The 22,673-nt window shown below is 40.7% G+C and overlaps 1 protein-coding gene across 1 annotated transcript; it reads left to right on the top strand.

Annotated features, from left to right (window-relative positions):
- The first annotated feature begins 535 nt into the window (after positions 1-535).
- LOC112866540 (olfactory receptor 2A2-like) lies at positions 536-1,465 on the top strand. The gene has a single exon (XM_025929432.2). It carries the CDS (start codon positions 536-538, stop codon positions 1,463-1,465), a length of 930 nt encoding a protein of 309 aa, XP_025785217.2.
- Positions 1,466-22,673: the final 21,208 nt, after the last annotated feature.

Here is a 22,673-nt window from a genome sequence, read left to right as displayed (position 1 = left end):
TTTTCCAGCCCAATATACACTAGCCCAGTAACTTACATTCACCCAAGCCGGGTATCCTCTAAAGGCATAGATGATAATTCTCAGTGTTTTATAAAGTACTGAATTCATCCTACTCTCAGAAAAAAAAATACATAAACGTAGAGAAAAAGAGAATAAGGCAAATATGAAAGAGGTATTAAAATTTGTTGAATCTGTGTGAAGGAATATGGGAGTTTTTGTATAATTCTTGACCCTTTTCTGTGAGTTTAAACTTCTTTCATATTAATAGTTCAAATCAGGGGTGCCTGGGAGGCTCAGTCAGCGGAGCAGCAGACTCTTAATCTCAGGGCTGTGATTTCATGCCACCTGTTGGTGTGGAGCCTCCTTAAAAAAAAGTTGAAATAAAAAAGGTACCCAATTTGCTTCCCCTGTCAAGTAGGAACAAGGATACAAGATTTCTCTGAGCTCGTTTTGAGCTAAGTAACTCCAATTTTTGTCCATTGTCCACCTATGACCTTTTCTCACACTTCAGTCCTTGACAAACTGTCATTAAGAAATGGGAAGCAACCAGTCATGGGTCACAGAATTCATCTTGGTGGGATTCCAGCTCCGTGCAGAGATGGAAGTGCTCCTCTTCTGGATCTTTTCCCTGTTCTACATCTTTAGCTTGTTGGCAAATGGCATGATCTTGGGACTCATCTGTCTGGACTCGAGACTACACACCCCCATGTACTTCTTCCTCTCCCACCTGGCCATCATTGACATTTCCTATGCATCCAATAATGTCCCCAAGATGTTGGCAAACTTAGTGAATCAGAAGAGAACCATCTCCTTTGTTTCATGCATAATGCAGACATTTTTGTATTTGGGTTTTGCTGCTACGGAGTGCCTGATCTTGGTGGCGATGTCTTATGATAGGTTTGTGGCAATCTGCCACCCCCTCCAGTACACTGTCATCATGAGCTGGAGACTGTGCCTGGTCCTGGCTGCCACTTCCTGGTCATGTGGATTTATTCTGGCTCTGGTACATGCAATTCTCCTTCTACGGTTGCCCTTCTGTGGACCCCGGGAAGTGAATCACCTCTTCTGTGAAATCCTATCTGTCCTCAAGTTGGCCTGTGCTGACACATGGATCAACCAATTGGTTATCCTTGCTGCCTGTATGTTTGTCTTAGTTGGGCCCCTCAGTTTAATGCTAATCTCCTACATGTGCATCCTCTGGGCCATCCTTAAAATCCAGTCTGGGGAAGGCCGCAGAAAGGCCTTCTCCACCTGTTCGTCCCATCTCTGTGTGGTTGGACTCTTCTTTGGCATAGCCATGGTCGTTTATATGGTCCCAGATTCCAAACAACGAGAAGAGCAAGAGAAAATATTATCCCTTTTTCATAGTCTTTTTAACCCAATGCTGAACCCTCTCATTTACAGCCTGAGGAACGCTCAGGTAAAGGCTTCTTTGTATAGAGCACTGAAGAAAAGGTCCATGTAAAATATAGATAGAATGTTGTTTGGGGGTTTCCTTTTATTTTTTTTTATTTAAAATTTTTTTTCAACGTTTATTTATTTTTGGGACAGAGAGAGACAGAGCATGAACGGGGGAGGGGCAGAGAGAGAGGGAGACACAGAATCGGAAACAGGCTCCAGGCTCTGAGCCATCAGCCCAGAGCCCGACGCGGGGCTCGAACTCACGGACTGCGAGATCGTGACCTGGCTGAAGTCGGACGCTTAACCGACTGCGCCACCCAGGTGCCCCGGGGGTTTCCTTTTAAATTATGCAGTTTGCTGAAGCAAAAATTCAGATAGGTTCCCACTTGGAAGTTTGAATTAAACGTGGTAACTGTCCATCTTCTAGCTCTAAAAATAGGGCAAAATTCCATGGAAAAGCGTATCTTCTGAAACCGAGAGACTGTGTTAGTATTTGGGACATCTAAATTATCAGACTATTTAGTCTTTCTTTGGAAAAACATTAAATTTCTTTATCTTTTTAAGCCAGGAATATTCACGTATGGAGAAAAATTTAAATGTAAAACCGACATCATTGCATGACTCTGGCTGATGTATTTAGACATATGTGACTTTTTATCACCTTGTGGTAGCTGGACACAGTACAGAAAATCAATGCCATAAGAAAGAACTTCCACAGATCTGAGATTCCAATACAGAAAACATTGCGGAGTTATAGGACTCTGACTCACCAATTGTGAGTCTGATGAAGGAAGAGTTTAGAGAAATGCTAAATTCCTTGATGGAATAATTTAGGAGTAAAGGGGAAAATGTTAAGGGAAGAGTTTATCCAACGAGAAACTATGTAAAAAAAAAATCCTAAAATATATTTAATGCTTTGGATTTGGTTCAATAAAGGAAATTCATCAGTAAATGTGTAAATGGTTCTAGAGGTAAGGGTTTTGAGTGTTGCTCAAACATTATGTTTATTCTTGGGTTATAATGATTTCTTTTTTAAAAACAATTTCTAATAAGAGAAGATTGAATCACCTGTTGAAGTTCTTAAAATTGTTCCCACCAATATTTTTCATAATTATTGAACCAACTTGTCAGAAGGTGGTTTGGGGTCGCACCAAATATCAGGAGATAGCTATGACATACCTAACATCATCTTTCTTTCACGGCGGCAGAAGTTTCTCTGGATTTACAAGATTTGAACAACTGTCTTCATGATGCTAATGTTGATAAAATAAATAAGAGCTGCTTTTTTTTCAATGATTCAATATTTGCAGATATTGCAAAATGATCACCACAGTAAGTCTAGTTAAATTGGTCACTATACATAGTTACAGGTTTTTTTTTCATGTAATGACAACTTTTAAGGTGTACTCTTTTAAGAGCAACTTTCAAATATGTAATACAGTATTCATAACTCTAGTTACTTTGCTCTGCATACATCCCCACATTTTCTTTATTTTATAACTGGAAGTTTGTATCTCTTGACCCTCTTCACCCATTTCACCTATTCCCCACACCCTGGCCTCTGGCAATCACCAGTCGTTCTCTGTATCTATGAGCTAGTTTTGTCTTACTTCCGTTCCTTTCCTCTTCCCTTTCCTTCCTCTTCCTCTTCCCTTCCCAGCTCCCCATATAAGTGAGATCATATGGTATTTGTCTTTCCCTATCTGGCTTATTTCACTAGCATAATGCCCTCAAGATCCATCCAGGTTGTCACAAATGGCAAGGTTTCCTTCTTTTTTATGTCTGAATAGTATTTCATTGACCACATTTTTAAATCCATTGTTCCATCAATGGACACTTAGGTTGTTTCCATGTCTTGGCTGTTGTGAATACTGCTGCAATGAATATGGGGGTGCAGATATCTTTTTGGGTGATTTCATTTCCTTTGGATGAATACCCGGGAATGAAATGGCTGAATCAAATGGTAGTTCTATTTTTGAATTTTTTGAGGAACTTCCATAACTGTCTTCCACAGTGGCTGCACCAATTTACATTCCCACCAACAGAGCACAAGTGTTCCCTTCTCTCTGCATCCTCACCAACACATGTAATCCTTGTCTGTTTGATGATAGCCATTCTAACAGATGTGAGGTGATATCTCAATGTGTTTTTGATGATGATGAATGATGTTGAGCACCTTTTCATGTACCTGTTGGCCAAATGCATGTCTTCCTCTGCCCATTGTTAAAACTGATTGTTTTATTACCATTGAGTTGTATGAGTTATTTATATATTTTGGATATTAACACGTATCAGATATATGATTTCCAAATATTTTTTCCCACTTAGTAGGTTGTCTTTTCATTTTGCTGATGGTTTCCTTTGCTGTGAAGATTGGTTTTATTTTAAAATATATCAAGACATTAAGTATTTTGAATTTTTTGCAAGTCATGAAAAATTTATTAAAATCAAGATTTATAAAATTCTGGGGTGCCTGGGTGGCTCAGTCAGCTAAGCATCTGACTTCAGCTCAGGTCATGATCTTACAGCTCATGTATTGGAGGCCCAAGTCGGGTTCTGTGCTGACAGCTCAGAGCCTGGAGCCTGCTTTGGATTCTGTGTCTCCCTCTCTCTCTTCCCCTCCCTGCTCACACTTTGTGTCTCTCCCTCTCAAAAAATAAATAAACATTAAAAAAAAAAGATTATAAAATTCCAGGGGTTCCTGGGTGGCTCAGTTAGCTGAGTGTCTAACTTCAGTTCAGGTCACGATCTCAGGGCTCATGAGTTCGAGCACGGCATCAGGCTCTGTGCTGACAGCTCAGAGCACAGAACGTGCTTCAGATTCTGCGTCTCCCTCTTTCTCTGCCCCTCCCCCACTCACCCTTGTTTCTGTCCCTCTCTCTCTCTCTCAAAGATAAACATTAAAAAAAATTTTTTTAAGTTATACGATTCTAGAATAACTACAAAATTAAGCATACATTTTAAAAATATATGGTAACAATTATATATATATAGTTCTCAAAGCATATAATATATAGTATTCAAAACTGCAAGAAATATACTGAAAAAGACAACCAAAAAGGTGAAGTCCATATTGCTGCTGTGGACGTTTAATATGCCTAAATAAATACATAAATAGAATTCAATTAAGCAAAGGGTTATTATACATACTTCCTCTTTGTTGCCAGTTGTTTCCATCATAATTATCATAATTTTATGTCTAAATTTTTCATATATGCTGCCAATACATGATTGTAACCATAAAAATAAAGACAATTCTATGCTTCTTCCCTTTTCTGAGCAAGATAATTATATTATTTTGGGATAAAAATTGCCACCATTTTTAGAGTTAGAAATTCTTCAAAGAATAACTCTTTGCTGAAACATGAAATGAAGACAGTTCTAGAGAAAATTACAGCATTTTAATGCAGTATTTCCAACGAGAATTAAAAGTTGGCTTAACTATTGCCCAAAGTCAATAACTCAGATTCTAAGAGGGCAGGCTGTTTATTTTGAATAAGCTTAATTATATTCAGGATGATTAGCAAGCCTTATAAACTATCAAGTTATTCAAGTGAATCCAAATAGGAAAAGTCATATGGTTGTCATATTAAACATGATGCACTTTTAAGTAAAAGTTTAAAGCATTTCTCCATTGTCTTATTTCTTATACACAATGAATGGAAAAACAGACATAAAGTTGTTGACAATTCTTAAGACAGTAAAAAACTGTGTTTCTAAACCACCATCTGGTTGGGGTGCCTGGGTGGCTCAGTCAGTTAAGCATCCGATTTCGGCTCAGGCCATGATCTCATGGTTTGTGTGTTCGAGCCCCGCATTGGGCTCTGTGCTGACAGCTCAAAGCCTGGAGCCTGTTTCAGATTCTGTGTCTCCCTCTCTCTCTGCCCTTTCCCTGTTTACACACACTCTCTCTGTCTCTCAAAAATAAACATTTTAAAAAGAAAGTAGGGGCACCTGGGTGGCTCAGTGGGCTCAGATCATAATCTCTCAGTCCGTGGATTTGGCCTGCATTGGGCTCTGTGCTGACAGCTCAGAGCCTCGAATCTGCTTCAGATTCTGTGTCTCCCTCTCTCTCTCTGCCCCTCCCCTGCTTGCATTCTCTGTCTCTCTCTCAAAACTAAACATTAAAAATTTAAAAAAAAACTAACAATTATCCACACTAAAGTATTATCTAGTTCAAAATTATTTGTAGGGTATAACTTAGAGTAGAATTTAATTCCTACCCTGGTGCTTAGCTTCGTTTGTCCTGTCTGTCCCTGTAATACTTCGGAGGTGTCAGACCCATGTTTTGTTGTGTGTGTGTGTGTGTGTGTGACTCCTGTACTGCAAGCCGCCTTACAAGAAAGCTTATAGAATCTTCTTTTTTTTAATTTTTTATTTTTAAAAAAAAAAAATTTTTTTTTAACTTTTTTTTTTTTTTTAATTTATTTTTGGGACAGAGAGAGACAGAGCATGAACGGGGGAGGGGCAGAGAGAGAGGGAGACACAGAACCGGAAACAGGCTCCAGGCTCCGAGCCATCAGCCCAGAGCCTGACACGGGGCTCGAACTCACAGACCGCGAGATCGCGACCTGGCTGAAGTCGGACGCTTAACCGACTGCGCCACCAGGCGCCCCAAAGCTTATAGAATCTTCTATCAGAGGAAGAGAGCGGCTGCTGCAGCCTCTGGTGATCAGAGGAGGGTCTTCGAAAGCGAATAGGTTTCTGCAGAGTCACACTGGGGACGAGCAGGGCCCCACGGCCTGACTCCTCTTACAAGAAAGGCGCGGGGGAGGGAAGGCACACGCACCCGGACACGGCCCCGGCCCCACATGAAAGCCATAAATAGCCCCGGGGGTCAGCCGGAGGTCAAGAACTCAGAGATGCGTGAGGTTAAGAGAGCGGACACCGGCGCCAGGGTCGAGCCAGGGCGACGGGGACCAACGCCGTCTCCCCTACGTCCCCTGCGTCCTGCGCGGCTGGGGCAAGAACCGGAAAGCCAGGGCCCCCCGGTGACAGGAAAGGGTCCTTCCGCCCCAGAAGGTCAAGGCCTGCCAGCGGGCCGGGCGTCAGCGCAGCGCTCGACGGGAGACACCCTGAGAAAAGGACACGCTCGGGGACGCGGCATCCGGAGGCCGCCCCCTCCCGGTCAAGCGTGGAGACTCAGGCCTGGTCCCAGCCGCGGGCACGGTGTTCGCGGAGCCCTGTGGTGTCCCGCTGCCCCGACGTGAGGCCCTTCCCCCTCGAGCTCTGCCTGGAACAGCAGGGTCCCGCCACGGGGCCTCTCGACGTGACTAAAGGGCGCGGTCGGCAGCAGCCTCCTGCTCGCTGGTTGTCGCCAGCACACCTGCTCGCTATTCTCCGTTAGCCTCCAGGGCTCTCTGGTTCCCCGGCCTCCCCGTGGACCCTTCCCTGCTCGAACTGCCTGAGACGGTGATTCCCTTTAAAGCCTCGAGAAAACGGCAGGAGCTCTAACACATCAGGGCATAATGTCTTCTGTGCTGTTCCCTTGTTCTCTTGGGAATAATGGAGAGCACCAACAAGCTGATGGCCGCACGGACGTGGCCAGCGGCCCCTCCCTCATGTGTCAGAAGAGGAGCCTCTGGGTCCCTTCCTCTGGCACCTTCTGGAATAACCAAGGCGAATCGCAGATTCACGCCCATCTCAGATCCGGTGGAGAGGCTCAGCCAGGGACTGCCGGCTGTCCTGCCGATGGACAAGTGGCCGCGTGGGCAGTGAGCACGCGGTACAGTACAAGGAAATGACCTAGCTTCGATGACCTGAACTGTTTATTCCTTCCCACTGGGGCTCTTCGGAGTTCAGCTTCTTGAAAGTTAACTATGTCATCTGACCCCTGACAAGGCCCCACCTGACAGCTGGAGAATCAAGCAGAAGGACGGCAGATCAGTTAGTGACCAGTTAGTGACCAGTGACCGTTATCAGTTAGTGACCACCAGACAGTGACCACTTAGTGATCAGTTAGTGACTGTGACCTCTAGGACACGGTCTCTAGAGGCAGCCTTCCTGAGTTCAAATCCACTTACCAGCTGTTGACCCCGGGCTAGTTATTTAACCCGTCTCTGTTCTATCATGTGCAAAATGGAGATAATAATTGTACCTACCTCACCGAGTAATCACGTAGACTGAGTTAGTTTTTGTAGATGCATGGGGCAGGCATAATACATAGCAGGAACTGTGTAAGTGATTGATAAATGACAGAATAAACACATCTACCATGGGCTTGGTATTGTGGTCGGGATTAGAATCCAAGGATAGAAAACTCTATCTCCTATTACCTTTCTCCTTTAATGCATAAAGTTTATTAGTGAGAATAGATGAGATTAGAAGCTGAGAAAACAGTGGTCCCAAATCTGTTGTGAGACAGAACACTTTTGCAAGATGCAATTCACAACCCCTCCTGAAAAGTCATTAGAGACCCTGATAAGCCACTGAACAGTTTTCTAACTGACTTTCATGGTATTTCAAGAGCCTTTCTGGGAATGTGGGGTTACGACTCAGCTGACTGTCAGTTTGGGGACTTGCCTACATGTTTAATTCATTTTGTGATCTTTAACCAGACATTTTCATACTGTATCTGCTTTTTTTTTTTTTCCTACAGAATGTTTTTACCAGCAGGAGGCATCACTGAGTTTGCTTTACTCAGCAACCTCTCTTTAAGCAGCTTGTTTGAAATAGAACCTCCAGGTGAGGTCAAAATCACTTTCCCTCTCTTTCCTCCTATCTCCCGTCTCCCGTCTTCCCTCTCCTTCCTTTGGAATGGAGAGACCCAGAGAAAACTTGAGACAGCCTGTGGTTCTCACATCTTAGCTTGCACCAGAATCACCTGGAGGGTTTGTTAAAACCCTGATTGCCGGGAGCCACTCCTGGAGTTTCTGATTCTGTGAATGTCAGTGAGGTCTGAGAATCTGCATTGCTACTAAGTTACCCGGTGGAGCAGACGGTGGCCATCCAGGAATCACCCATGAGATAAACAATCTCAATGGAAAATTTTTTCAGCATGACCTTCAACCCAGGCACAACTTTTCTTTCCATCTCCAAACCCTAAAGCTCTCCCCACCCCTCCGGGAGAGGGAGTGGACTCAGACTGATAATCCCAACCCATGAAGTTGAAAGACAATCCCATTGGAGGGGAGGATGCTGAGTATATAATGTTAAAGGGATGTTGGGGAGGATAAAGAGGACTTTTCCTGGAGTATTTCAGTGGGAAATTCCCTGGGAGAATCAGGTTCTCACCCTGAGAAGCCACTTTTGAATCTCCACCAACTGGTGCTTTTGTGCGGGTTGGATTGGATCCATTTAAACTGGAGAAAAGGATTGGTTGAGTGTTCTTCATGACTCTCAGGAAAAGGTCGAGGCGCTTGACATTTTTGAGCTGCAGCACTTTTCTCCAGGGGAAGGAGTGAGGAGACTGAGGGATCTATGCATGGCCCCATATTCTCACTGATGTTCCCCAACACCCAGCCCCCCTGCCCCACCTCCCCACAGCCCTGCTCCATAGACGCAGGGGGAGGGAAAGGAGTACAGTCTGCCTGTGATAAGCATCCCTTCTCCCCATCGCTTAATTCCTGGAGGTGGAATATATCCAAAACTGTCCTCCCAAAGTTTCTCGTGGTTACAGGTTATTCGGGAAACAAATTTAATTTTACAAATACACACACCTCGTTCTCCAACACAATACCTGCAACATCTATTAACACCTTGGAGTTGTTTTTATCAGGGTTCCTAACCTCAGCTGGTGGTCATAAACCTCGCATGGGGAGCTTTTACAAACCACAAGGCCAGGACCCAGCCTTGGACCCACATCATCAGGATCTGGAGGTTGTGGTCTCTCAGAACTGCTGAGGTCTCCAGGTGATTCCAGTGGGCCTCTACGGGTGGAAAATATCCCTGTTTCAATCAAAGAGCCAGCTACATCTCTGTGAGGGCTGAGCTCCTTTGATTAGGGCAGTGAGTTTAGGGGCAGTTTAGGGTACTGGTTTAGGGGCAGGGAAGCTGCATGAGGGTGCTGCGTGCAGAGGGAGAGACAAGACTGGGGAGTGTGAGAGCTTTCAAGAAAAGGAGCTGCCATCACAGATCAGGAAACTTCCCTGAGAAACATCCAGTGTCCAAAGTCACCAGTGGCCTCAATCATGATCTCTTGAGTAGAGTAACGACAGAAAACCTCAGCTGTCCCACGTTGGCTGCATTTCCAGCCCAGCTCTGACTGTGCAGTGGGGTGAGGGAGAGAATGAAGGTAAGTGCTTGAAACTCACCTCCAATATCTTCCTTTTTTATAGGGCGGAACTTATGCTATTCAAGGGGCCACCCTAAGTATGGCTTTGTTGTAATTAGGAGACTGTCATTGGGGGCTCAAAGTCATCAGCACTTGGAGGATGCCCTCCAGAGAAGACTGTGGGTATTTCACATAAGATGAGGATTTTGGTTTTTAACTTTACTAAGAGAGTGGTTGTTTGAATTTCTTGTGGAGGGGAACAGAATGCATTGATGGTAATGTTGATCACTTGTGCCTTTTACATGGTGACTAGAACAGAAATTTGAAGTAGTTGGTTTAAATCTCTGCTTATTTGTGGACTTAAGAAAATGAAACTCAATGACCCACATAGTGAATAAACCTTATGGCTGTAGTAGTAAAAGAAGTGATTTCTTTTCTAAAGACTTTGTCCTATTTAGCTGCTTTTAAATTAGTGGACTCAAAGAGTGCCCTGAAAAATTTCTAGAAAATGGGCTCTTTAGCATGTGATGCTAAAGCATTTTTCTTAACCTGTAAAAGCTCTTCATTCAAAGAGTTGGCTTTGTATTTACAACTAATTAGATTGGGCGGACTTTTCCACTGGCCTCTGGTATTCAGAAATTGTGTGTTTTCCTCCAATGCCTAAATCCGAGTGTGTTTTTCTTTCCCACAAAGAACAGATGGATCATCAAGGCCAGAATTATTTTCAAAGTAACATCCCTGTGCTTAGTCATGACTCGCTTATAAGCCACTTGGTCCCTTTATCTTAATGAGGTGCTCTCAGAACCTTCTTTAAATTCCTGTTCTTTCTTCACTCCTGTTTTCAAAACCCTGTAAATGATATCCCAGGTTGTCTTCTATCAAATCCATTTTCTGATTCTAGACACTCAAAGCTCATCTTCTGGAAGCACAAGTTTCATTTCTCATGATTTCTTTCACCACAGTGGTCTTCTTGCTGTTTAAATGGCAAGACCATCGGCTGCTCATCCTCACCAGAGAACTTCGTTCATGTCATTTTCCTCACTGGAGTAGCCCCTCTACCAGTGATGTACTGCTGGCCATGGCATCCAGCAACCCCAAGAGGACCGACCGTTATGACCACCAGAACAGCCCCTCATTGACCCGCTTGTTTCAGGAAGTTGCTGGCCATAGAAAATATCACCCCCTCTAACTGTGAACAGTCTTTCCACCTTTGAGGGGCCCTATACTGCTTGCTTACCTGTTATGGCCAACCAAGGACTGTGTAATGTCACAGAAAACAAATTAGACAACTCGACTTCCACTCGTGGTGGTGGTGGTGCAGAATATCATGATAGTCAAGGGAAAGGAGTGTTTCAAAGAGGGAGCAATGGACTGTGTTAAATGCTGCTGGCAGGTCAAGTCAGATAAGGATAGAGAACCGGTCATTGGGTTTAGCAAAGTCAAGATAATTAGTGAGAAAAACGGTCTCACATTTGACTAGATATGTTTAAAGGAATAGGAGCAAAGGCATTTGAGACAAATGGTGGGAGAACAGTTCTTGAGTAGGCGGGAGGGCTGGATTCCTGGCATAAGTGGCAGACTGTCCTTCATGACGGACAACCCAGTGACTTCGCAGTAACAGCCGAGGAGTTGGGAATAAGTGCAGGTCCAGGAACTCCGTCAGTGTGTTAGTTAGGCTTGTGCAAGTTCTTGTTTGATTCTTCTGTGTCCTCAGTCACTGTCAGTCAGTAGCTGGGACTGTGGGTGGGAGGACTCATGGGAGGCTTAAAGAGAGAAAATATGGGGGAAAAATCACCTGGCGAGGAGAGGAGATTAGGGAAACAGGAAACAGAATGAGCTGTGGTAGCATCCAGGACAAACTGATGTGATTGCTCATGAATTTAAGGGGATCTGAGTCATTATGGCTATGTGTTTCCCTTAGTTGTGCGGGTGCTAGCGAAGCCATTTATCATCTTAATTTACATCTAAATGCTTAGGGCACAATAGCCCCTCTAATGTAGGATGTATATTTGGGGGAGAAATGTTGTAGAAATAGGACAAAATGGGGTGCCTGGGTGGCTCAGTTGGTTAGGTGTCTGACTCTTGATTTCAGCTCAGGTCATGATCTTCCGGTTCATGGGATGGAACCCTGCATTGGGCTCTGCACTGTCCACATGGAGTCTGCTTAGGATTCTCTCTCTCCCTCTTTGCTCTGCTCCCATTCATGTTCTCTCTTTCACTCTCTAAATAAATAAATAAACTTAAAAAAAAGAGAGAAGAAATGGGGCCAAGTTTGGGCAGTAGCTTGAAATCAAAAAAGACAGGAAAGCACCGAAGGACTGGGATTCAATCTCCCTGAGTTTCTCCATAAAAATTAATATTTGCAATAGATATTCCTGGTAATTATCTCACATTAACACTTTTCAGCAGGCAAAGATTGTTCATTCCCTAAAGAAAATAGAGTCCTTTGAGGCTGCCTTAATAAGCACCATGGGATTTACATTCATCATGAACTTTCCAAAAGTAGAACATGGAGACAGGAAATTTCAAGATCAAGTACACAATACATTCATATCCTTGGGGATTGTACTAGGTGACATAATAAAGTAAGACTTACCTATTAAATTTTTATACCAAGATTCTCTTTAGCACAGATACCCATCCTTCTTCCTGAGTCCTTCTCTGCATAAGTGGATGCATCCAGGTATACACACACACACACGCACACACACACACACACACACACACACACACACGGAGAATAAAGCTGGAGAGCCAAGAGGTGAGGGGCAGGTTTTTACTCTACCTGTAGAGAAGACCTAGAATGTTGGGAAGATGCTTTGTAATTTGTTCTCTGGATTCCATAGATCCATCTCTGGGGAATAGGTTGGTTCTAAGTGATCAGAGTATAAAGCCCTCACATCTAGAAGCCTCCTGAGCACCCTGAATCCTGTCCAGTGATCAGGGAAGAAAGAGGATCTGGAACTCCTCATTTCCCCCAAACTGCTTCAAGGAGTGGGTGACACAGCTCCAACCTTTTCCCATCTCTGTGCGTGTTCCTGTACATGAAAGCCCCACTTGAGAAAATGCAGGAAATAGTACTTCTGTTTGTCTAAGTCATCATTTATCCATTGGTTAATAGTTTACAGAAGAGCAGAGCAGCCAACTGGCAGGAACTGATAAAACCTGATAGGTTTGGGAAGGATAAAAGGCCACTTTTGTGAAGATGCATTTTTCCTCACTATTTTGGGAGACTCCGAGCAGTATCCATTTGCCACCCATGATGATAGGTGTCTGACGTCTCTTCATTCCCCTCTGGCCATTTGTGGGAGGGGCTGGTGGCACCATCTGTTCGTGGCTCAAGGTATCAACTGAAAAGGACATAAGACCATCTAATCCTCTTGTCTCACATCACAAATGATGGTGAACTCAGAGGTGTTATGTCATTTGTCTTTGAACTATATTTCATTTCCTCCTCTGCTGAGAACCATGTGTTCCTACTGTATCCTAGGAATATCTCCAGCCAGAGAAGTGAGGAACGTTAGGGTCCTTTTCTTTGCTGCCCAGGAGGGAGATGTTAATAAGTAGCAGGAAGAAATCCCATAGCTATTAGATAAAGATTCCATAATTATTTCTTCTAGCAGGACTGAAGCTGCAGGGGACAGAATAGCTTCTTTTTTGATTTGATGGTCCTCATCCTAGGGAAACCCTTTGTCAGATCCTAGATAATGTGACTACCGTCATCACTTACTACACATGGGGGGAAAGTTCTAGCTGGGGAAAATATGGTAAAAAGTCCTTACTACAGGAACAATTTCTCTATTTCACATGTGTTTGTACTTGGCAACGTCTTCAGGGAATATTTTTGTTTTTTATGCTTTTTGCATTTATTTTAAGGCACTTTAAAAAATAGTATAACAAATGAAAATATATATATATATTTTTTTTTTCAATGTTTATTTATTTTTGGGACAGAGAGAGACAGAGCATGAACGGGGGAGGGTGAGAGAGAGAGGGAGACACAGAATCGGAAACAGGCTCCAGGCTCTGAGCCATCAGCCCAGAGCCCGACGCGGGGCTCGAACTCACGGACCGCGAGATCGTGACCTGGCTGAAGCCGGACGCTTAACCGACTGCGCCACCCAGGCGCCCCTGAAAATATATTTTTAAAAATTTTACAGGACTCAAAAGAAAATCAAGAGAGTCCTGTCAGAACTTGGAATGTGATGAGGCACAGAATTTCTAACACCTTCCTCTAAACTGAAATAATTTATTTTTATCTGTATCTTCAACATTCTTATATGTGAGATTCAAGTCACTACTTATTAGGCTCAAAGGGTTTTCATATCGATGTTAACCCTACTTTTTCTATGTAGAAGGAGAGAATTGATGATCTGCCAACAGGAAATTACTAGAATGCCATTCTAGGTAGCACCTACCTGAGCTTATAAGCCATCAGAGTCCACCAAAGTGGTGTGAGAATTAGAACTGAAGGGTTTCACTTCTACGACAAGTCAGGGAATGATTACTTCTCTGTAGACACGAGGGAGGGTGGGACAAGTTGTAGGAATATTAAAGACAAAGCCCTCCAATGATGGTTTTATAGTATCATAATTGATGCTATTTATTTTTTTCCCAAATAAAAATTCCAAATATATATTAAAATTATGTAGAAATTTAAATATGTGAATTGAATCTCCTGTAAAGTAAAATCTTATATAATATACACTGTGATAAATGTATTCTTTTAATCTATGATGACAGCATGCCTGAAATGCAGAATAAATTTTGGAGAGATTGAATTTTTTTGAGAGCTGGATTTAGAAGCTAATACCAGATTATTGGGAGCATTGGAGAGAGACAGTGAAGACGGATGGCCATCTCAGAGTCTAAGTATGCTCTGAAAGCCAAAGAATCAGGCAAATGTTGTCAGGGTACTATTAGTAAGAGGAAAAAAAGCTGTAATTTTGACTTATGTATAAATTTAGGAATTTGTGTAGAAAAGATTCCACATTAAACTAAGTAGCTAAGGCCCCAAGCAGTCCCAACTCAGGATACAAGGGCAGACCAGAACTAACAATTAAAGCAGCAGGCTACCATAGAGGCTTTTAATGGTTGGGTTGAGATTAATCATGTTTAAAGGTGTAATGACATTAATTGTAACATTATTACCTAAACTTTGGATGTTAAAGATATGCACTGAAATTAGATGAAAGCCTTAGAATCATTTTTACTGGTGAGCTGACTCAATATTGCTTGAGGGACTCATGAGCTATCATTAAATAGAAAAACCTCTGACCTCTCCTCCCTGGTATACAACACAGAAGGTTGTCACTATAAGAAGTTAATTGTAAATCAGTGCCTATAATAGATTGTATTTGCCATTTGATATTTTATTCAGGGCGCTTATCTGAAATCAGTGTATTTGTGTTACCTCAGTGGCAATGCTACAAAAATTAGACTTTTCTGCAGTTTCAGGTTTTGAAGGGTGACTGTCTTCCTTCCGTCTTGTCCCCTGAAAATGAACTGCATGAACATTATATATAATCTATACACTATCCTAAATGTGCCTTCCTAATTGTTGACAATCTGTTGAACACTTTTCACATGGCAAATGACCTGGAAATTTTAATTCTTTTATGTAGATTTGCCACATCCTTCTCAATATATGCTGAAGACATAGAAATATTTTTCTCATTTATGGTGAATTACAGGAGCTAAAATTAGATAGTATCCATCCCCAAAATTAAATGTAATATCAACAGAGTTTTATTTTTTTTTTATTTTTATTTTTTTTTTTGCCGACAGAGTTTTATAAAATTCTTTAGGTGTGAGATATATAATGGGGGTTAGTAGGTTGGGTATACGTAAAACCAACTCTTTTTCTGCTTTTTCTTTTTTTTTTTTTAAATATGAAATTTATCGTCAAATTGGTTTCCATGTAACACCCAGTGCTCATCCCAACAGGTGCCCCCCTCAATGCCCATCACCCACTTTCCCCTCCCTCCCACCCCCCATCAACCCTCAGTTTATTCTCAGTTTTAAGAATCTCTTGTGGTAAAACCAACTTTTGAAATTAAAATTTTAAACTGTATTTTTACTTAGCTATGGTTAAATATCTATGCTACTATATTTATTTTTAAAAATCATTAAATATATAGGGTTTTTTTTTTTCAGAATTATCTCCTTCAATTTAGAACCAGAAAATCATACCTATTCCCCTGCCTGATGTCCAATCACATTTTAGATTTCAAAGGTGATGTGATACACTATAATTTTTAAAATCCTCATTTATATGATTTTATTCACATAATAAAGACAAACTGAATAATGTTAATTGATATTCATAGGCTCTGAAATCAGAGAAACCCTTTATGGAACTCAATATTGATCACATGATTTTTTAAATTTTAACATATTTTTTTAATTTACATCCAAGTTAGCATATAGTGCAACAATGATTTCAGGAGTAGATTCCTTAATGCCCTTTAGCCCATCTCCTTTTAGCCCATCTCCCCTCCCACACCCCCTCCAGTAACCCTTTGTTTGTTCTCCATATTTGAGCCTCTCATGTTTTGTCCCCCTCCCTTTTTTAATATTATTTTTGTTTCCCTTCCCTTATGTTCATCTGTTTTGTATCTTAAAGTCCTCATATGAGTAAAGTCATATGATATTTGTCTTTCTCTGACTAATTTCACTTAGCATAATACTCTCTAGTTCCACCACATAGTTGCAAATGGCAAGATTTCATTCTTTTTGATTGCCGAGTAATACTCCATTGTATATCTATACCACATCTTCTTTATCCATTCATCCATCGATGGCCATTTGGGCTCTTTCCCTACTTTGGTCATTGTTGATAGTGCTGCTATAAACATTGGGGTGCATGTTGATCACACAATTTTTGCATGGATTTTGTAGCTGGTGCTGGGGGTACCCTGTCTGTAACACGTTTTTATTCTATTTCAGAGCACACAAGCCTGGCCTTACAGGCCAGCATGTGAATTTCTTTGTCTGATCACTTTCCCTGGCCCCAAGAGGCACTTTCTAGCTCATTGGGCAGGGAGAGGGAGCCTAATGCTTGGTCCATCCACCCTAAGACCGTCAACCAATAGCTGATTCTACTTAGTCGATCAGCTCAGCTTCAAGGAAACTTCACTTTCCTTGACCTCCAGATAGCTTAACACTGAGAAGCATATGCTACACTGGCTCCAGGATTTTTCCATTAGGTTCAAGCTCCAATTACTACAATTTTAGCCGGTTTGATCACCTACCCTTCATAGGCAGGCTTTACTTGGTTCTCCCCCTTTCTTCCACCTCTACTTGTAGAGGATTATCTTCTAAAAACCACTTCTGGAGGAAGTGTCTTCTGGAGGAACTCAAACTAAGATACATGTATTTTAAGTAGAATCAATATTTAGATTTATTTAATTCATAATGGGAAAAGATGTTCACAGATGATAGGTAATTTTGAACATGGATAGAAACTTGACATGGTGATTTTTATGTTTATGAATATAAAAGCTATATGTAGGATTCTGTGGATTCTAGCACTAAAATATTTGGTTGTCAGAATATATTGCATTACTATTAAAAAAATTCTCATTTATACCATTTCATATAATAACTAAAAAATGTTAAACTGATGTTCACAGATTTTTAAATCTGTATTGAGCACAAAATTTGGGGAATGTGCTTATGACTCTCATTTTTTTTTTTTTAATTTTTAAAAACTGATTTTATAAAGAGACATAGCCCAGGGGCGCCTGGGTGGCGCAGTCAGTTAAGCGTCGGACTTCAGCCAGGTCACGATCTCGCGGTCCGTGATTTCGAGCCCCGCGTCGGGCTCTGGGCTGATGGCTCAGAGCCTGGAGCCTGTTTCCGATTCTGTGTCTCCCTCTCTCTCTGCCCATCCCCCGTTCATGCTCTGTCTCTCTCTGTCCCAAAAAATAAATAAATGTTGAAAAAAAAAATTAAAAAAAAAAAATAAAGAGACATAGCCCAGATTATTTTTGTCAAATAAGCATCCCCAAAACTTTATTTTTCGAGGAATAGGTAAATTACATAATACATTTTTTAATGTTTATTTATTTATTTTGAGAAAGAGCACACATGTGTGCATGATAGTGGGGGAGGGGCAGAGAGAGGGAGAGAAAGAATCTCAAGCAGGCTCCATGCCCAGCACAGAGCATAACATGGGGCTCAAGACGGGCCTCAGTCTCATGAACTGTGAAATCATGACCCGAGCTGAAATCAAGAGACACCTCACCAACCAAGTTGGACACTTAACTAACGGAGACACCCAGGTTTCCCTAAATCATACGTTTAAAAAACTAATTATAGACGTTCCTACGATAACTATTTGTGTGGTTACATGGATTGTATTGTGAAGCAAAAAGATAAGCCCTTGTTTCAATCTTCTCTAACAAGCTAAGATAGAATTTTTTTCCCTTAGAAGCTAGGAAAAAAGTTATTATAATCATCTTATGAATATTCATATATAAATTTTTGTAGAGCAAAAACAAGTTGTAATAAATTTAAAGGATTGATATTATGCAAAGCATCTTTCCTGATTGCAATAGAATAAAACTAGAAACGAATAATAATAGGAAAAACAAAAAAAATCATAAATAAGTGTAAATTAGAGACCACACCCTTTAACAACAAATTGGCTCAAAGAAGAAAACACAACAGAAGTTAAAATATACCTTGAAACTACTGAAAACGAAAACAGAGTATATCAAAATTTATGGGCTACATAGAGAGTGGTGCTACAAAGGAAATTTATAGCCATAAACATATTAAAAAAGAAAAAATATCTCTAATATAACCTCATATTATCTGTTGAGGAACTAGAGAAGGAAGAGCAAACTAAAGCCAAAGCCAGAAGAAAGAATAAAAAGGATAAAGGAAGAAAAAAGAATAAAAAGATAAAGGAAGCAGAAAATAGGGGAAAAAATAGAGAAAATGAATGAAATTAGAAGTTAGTTCTTAGAAAGGATCAACAAAATTGATAAAACTTTGGATAGGTTAATGAAAAAAATTGAAAGTATTAAAATCATAAATGAGTGTGGGGAGGAGTGCCTGGGTGGCTCAGTCAGTTAAGCATCCGACTTCAGCTCAGGTCATGATCTCGTGGTCTGCAAGTTTGAGCCCCGCATTGGGCTCTGTGCTGACAGCTCAGAGCCTGGAGCCTTCTTCGGATTCTGTGTCTCCCTCTCTCTCTGTCCCTCCCCTGCTCATGCTCTGTCTCTCTGTCTCTCTGTCTCTCTCAAAAATAAACATAAAAATAAAAGAAATGAATAAGGGGAAATTACTGATTTTATAGAAATAAAAAGGAATATAAGAGAGGATCATGAAAATTGTACAATCTGATGAAATAGAAAAATTCCTAAAAACATACAACCCATGAAGATTTGAAGAAATAGGAAATCAGAGTAAATCCATAACTAGTAAGGAGATTGAATCAGTATTTAAAAACCTCCCAGTGAAAGTCCAGACCAGATAATTTCATTGGTAGATTTTACTACCGTTTAAACAAACAAAAAAATAACCATCTTTCATAAGCCCTTCCAAATATTGAAGAGGAAGGGAGCACTTCTAAGTTATTCCATGAGGCCACTATTACCGTTACAAAAGTCAGACAAAGACAGTAAAAAAAAAAAAAAAGAAACCTGCATCTCTATATAAATAGGAAAAATTATCAATAATCATAATCTGGACCCAGGAGCATCTTAAAAACATCATACAGTATGTTTGGGGGTGAGGGGGTATTCCTGGTAAGCAGCCTTATTCCCAGTACAAAAATCAATCAATGCAATACACCATATTTGTAGAACAAAGGGAAAAAAAAAACACATGATTATCTAAGTGATGGAGAAAACTCATTTGACAAGGTTCAATATCCTTTAATGATGAGAAAAAGAGAAAACTCCACAATCTAGGAATAGGAAGGAAACCATGACAGAAGCCATGATGAAGCCTCTTCTACTATTGGGTCCATTCTCCATCAGTGGAGTTGGATTTCACGTGAAGATTGCAAACGAAGGCAACCCCCATCTGTGAAGTCCGTGAGACGTGTGCAGAGAATCCTGTACCAGCACTTCCAACTCAGGGAAACTGTGAGATAGAGTTGTTTTAAGCTGCTACACTTGTGGTAATTTGTTAGGGCAGCAATAAAAAAACTCACATGCTTTGGAATCTAACAGAAGTCATTTGAGTGCAGCTCTGGGCCTGGGCTGATAGACGACAGTTCTTTACTGCGATGGTCCTTTTAATTGTCTGCTTTCAAGATACCTTTACAATTGTAAATATCCTTGAGGACCCAAAGAGATTTTACTTATATGGGTATTTGTTGGCATTTGTCATAATAGGAGTTAAAACAATTTGAAAGCATTTAAGTGACTTAAAAGATAATTTCATCCTATGATAATTTATATTTAAAACAAACCAAGAGTGAAAAGAGGACATAGTTTTACTTATTTTTTTCTTTTTTGTAAAATTCTTTAATGTTTGTCAAGGACAGCTAGATTTTTGTATTTGCTTCTATAGCCAATCTTAAAGTAGAAAATGTCATGTAGCCTTTGAAAAACTGCATTCCACCCTCGTGAGTGAATGAGAGTAGAAAAAGAATAATATCTTAAATTATTATAAAAATTATTTTGATCTCATGGACAATTTCACAGGGTCTCGGGGTCCCTGGACTAACAATTAGGGAACTGCCGACTTAGTTTATTTAAACTTCAGTCGCCTTGGCTGTAAAATGATTAGATTAAATATATATATGCCATGTAAAGCATTTGGCACATTGTCAGAAACAGAATAAGGGCTCAATAATTAATTCCTTCTCAGGTTTGCCCTGACAAATTCATGGAAACTACCTCTCAACAATCAAAATCCCGGCTGCCCATGGGCCTTCATGGGGTCTGAAGAGAAGCCTGAGTTTATAAAGCTATAGTCCTTTTGGAGGCTTAAATATTGTAATTTGTGATATCTCCCTCAGGTTTTTTCTTTACTTGTGAGATATTCAAAGTCTGTGAGCATAAACAGTGTGATGCTAGGACGCACCCTGCCTCTTTCTAGAAATTTCCTCCAAGGTCAACTAGATAAAAATCTTTGCTCTCCTCCAGAGACAGAAGTTTCAGGGAATTTTCCCCCTTCTCTTTAGGGAGAACTAGAGACATATGATGTCTCATGGTCCTTCTGGGAATTTGAGTCCTTTGCCGATTTAAATAAAACCTTTATTCCTAGAGGTTTAATTAGAACTTCACATTCTATTGCAAAGCCATCAGCAATTGTAATGAAGGTCTCGTGAGTCTGAGATTTCTCCTCTGCAGCCTTCTACAGCATCTTATGTAACTTACCTCTGAAGGGTCTTCTTTTGGTGAAAGTAGATTCCTGAGGAATATCCAGTGCTTGTATCTGCGTACTGGAGAGATTTATTGGCACTGTGGGATGGTTTTTAGGACGGTAGTTGAAGTAGGACAAGGTGGAAGCCTGGCTACGTGGAAAGGAATGATATTCCTCAGTGAAATATCCTGAGTCCCTCCTAACTCAAAGTTACCTGGCAGACAGGTGCACTAGATGACCAGTTTCCACCCCCACCCAGCTCCAGGAACTTCTGCCCACTGAGTTGTGACAGGGGCCGTGTAGTCCCTCAGTAGCTTCTTCTTCACTTCCCAGTGTGGTTGAATGGTGGGCTCCACATTAGGCTAACTCTATTGTTTAAGAAGAGATCTGGAAGTAGGAGAGGCTTCACGTGCAGGGATCTCCCCTGGATAAGGCTTTGATGGAGCCAAAAGAATAAAAGGACCTTCTACTAACTGATACTGGAGAAGATATTGACAGAGTAGCTTTGTTGCTAGAAAGCAAAATTCTAGTAACAGTTGCAGAAAGTCTTCTCACCAAAACAGCGTAAGACGTGAGCTTGCCACATAGTTATTTCTTATTGTAATATTCTCAAGCTATCACTCAATGTTAATAATTATTAGGCTCAGAAATTACTATGCTGGATACAAGTATTTATCCTACCGCAAAATGGGATAGAGTAAGTGCCAATACCTTCAGCTAAAGTGGGAGAAATAGCGTAAAGTTCCCTAACTCAGTTGCAGGAATGCCCAGGCAGAGGGAGAATTGCTCATACTGACCACCAGGACCTTCCTTTTCTGAGCTGCTGTTAACTTATTCTCTATTGGGAGGGGAGATTGCATTTAGGCTATCTTTAAATCTTCTCTATTTTACTGCTGCATTACTTAAAAGATTTACTATATCTTCACTATTTTTAAAAGTATCTTCATACTTGAGGCCTCCTGTAGGCTGATGTTTTTTCAAAGGCTCAAAATACTGTCACATGTGTCTTTGTGTTTCTTTCTTAGGTTATTTTATTTTCTGTAAATCTTTCAATAAAGCTATTTGCCTGAAACTTGGTTCTAAGCATCACTTCAAATAGGTGCAAGACATTAACTCACTTTGGCATTGCCATAGTCTCTGCAGATACACTATTGTCTACACCTTCAAAGATTATTGCGATGTACCCTATAGAAACACTGCATTAAAATTACATGGATCATTCATGGCATTTTTTGTAAGAGCAGTTTTCAAATGATTAAATTCTAATTTTGAACTTTCTAGTAAAGTGGAATTCATGTCTTGCTCAGTAGATAGAAGATGCTTTGTCTTATATAGAGATAGACAAATTAGTAAAGCATGAATTCATAAAACTAGAAGAATTTTGAGAGTTTGGATACTGTAATTTTTGGTATCTTTTTGAGGTCTATGATCTTTGAGATATTTACAAATCTATGTAGAACAGTGTAATGTCAATATGCGACCTGATGTGTGTGCATGTATATGAATTCTTTCTTCCATTTAACAAATATTTGAATGTCTGTTTCAAGAATTATACCAGCTATTATAAAAGGCATTCCCCAGAGATATATAATAGTAATTATATATAGAATAATTTCCAGAATATTTTTGTTATTAATTCTATAAGCATAAAAGAAAGTCAAAAAATAGGAATTAAAACTCTATCCATCATCCCTCAAGAGATTTATCTCCCATTATCTGGAAATATGTTTTA

The sequence above is a fragment of the Puma concolor genome, chromosome A2, assembly GCF_028749965.1.
Source record: "Puma concolor isolate L17-30 chromosome A2, mPumCon1.1.hap2, whole genome shotgun sequence".
Lineage (NCBI taxonomy): Eukaryota > Metazoa > Chordata > Mammalia > Carnivora > Felidae > Puma > Puma concolor.
The sequence above is the reverse complement of the archived record's forward strand: the minus strand, read 5'-3'. Positions and strand labels throughout refer to the sequence as shown.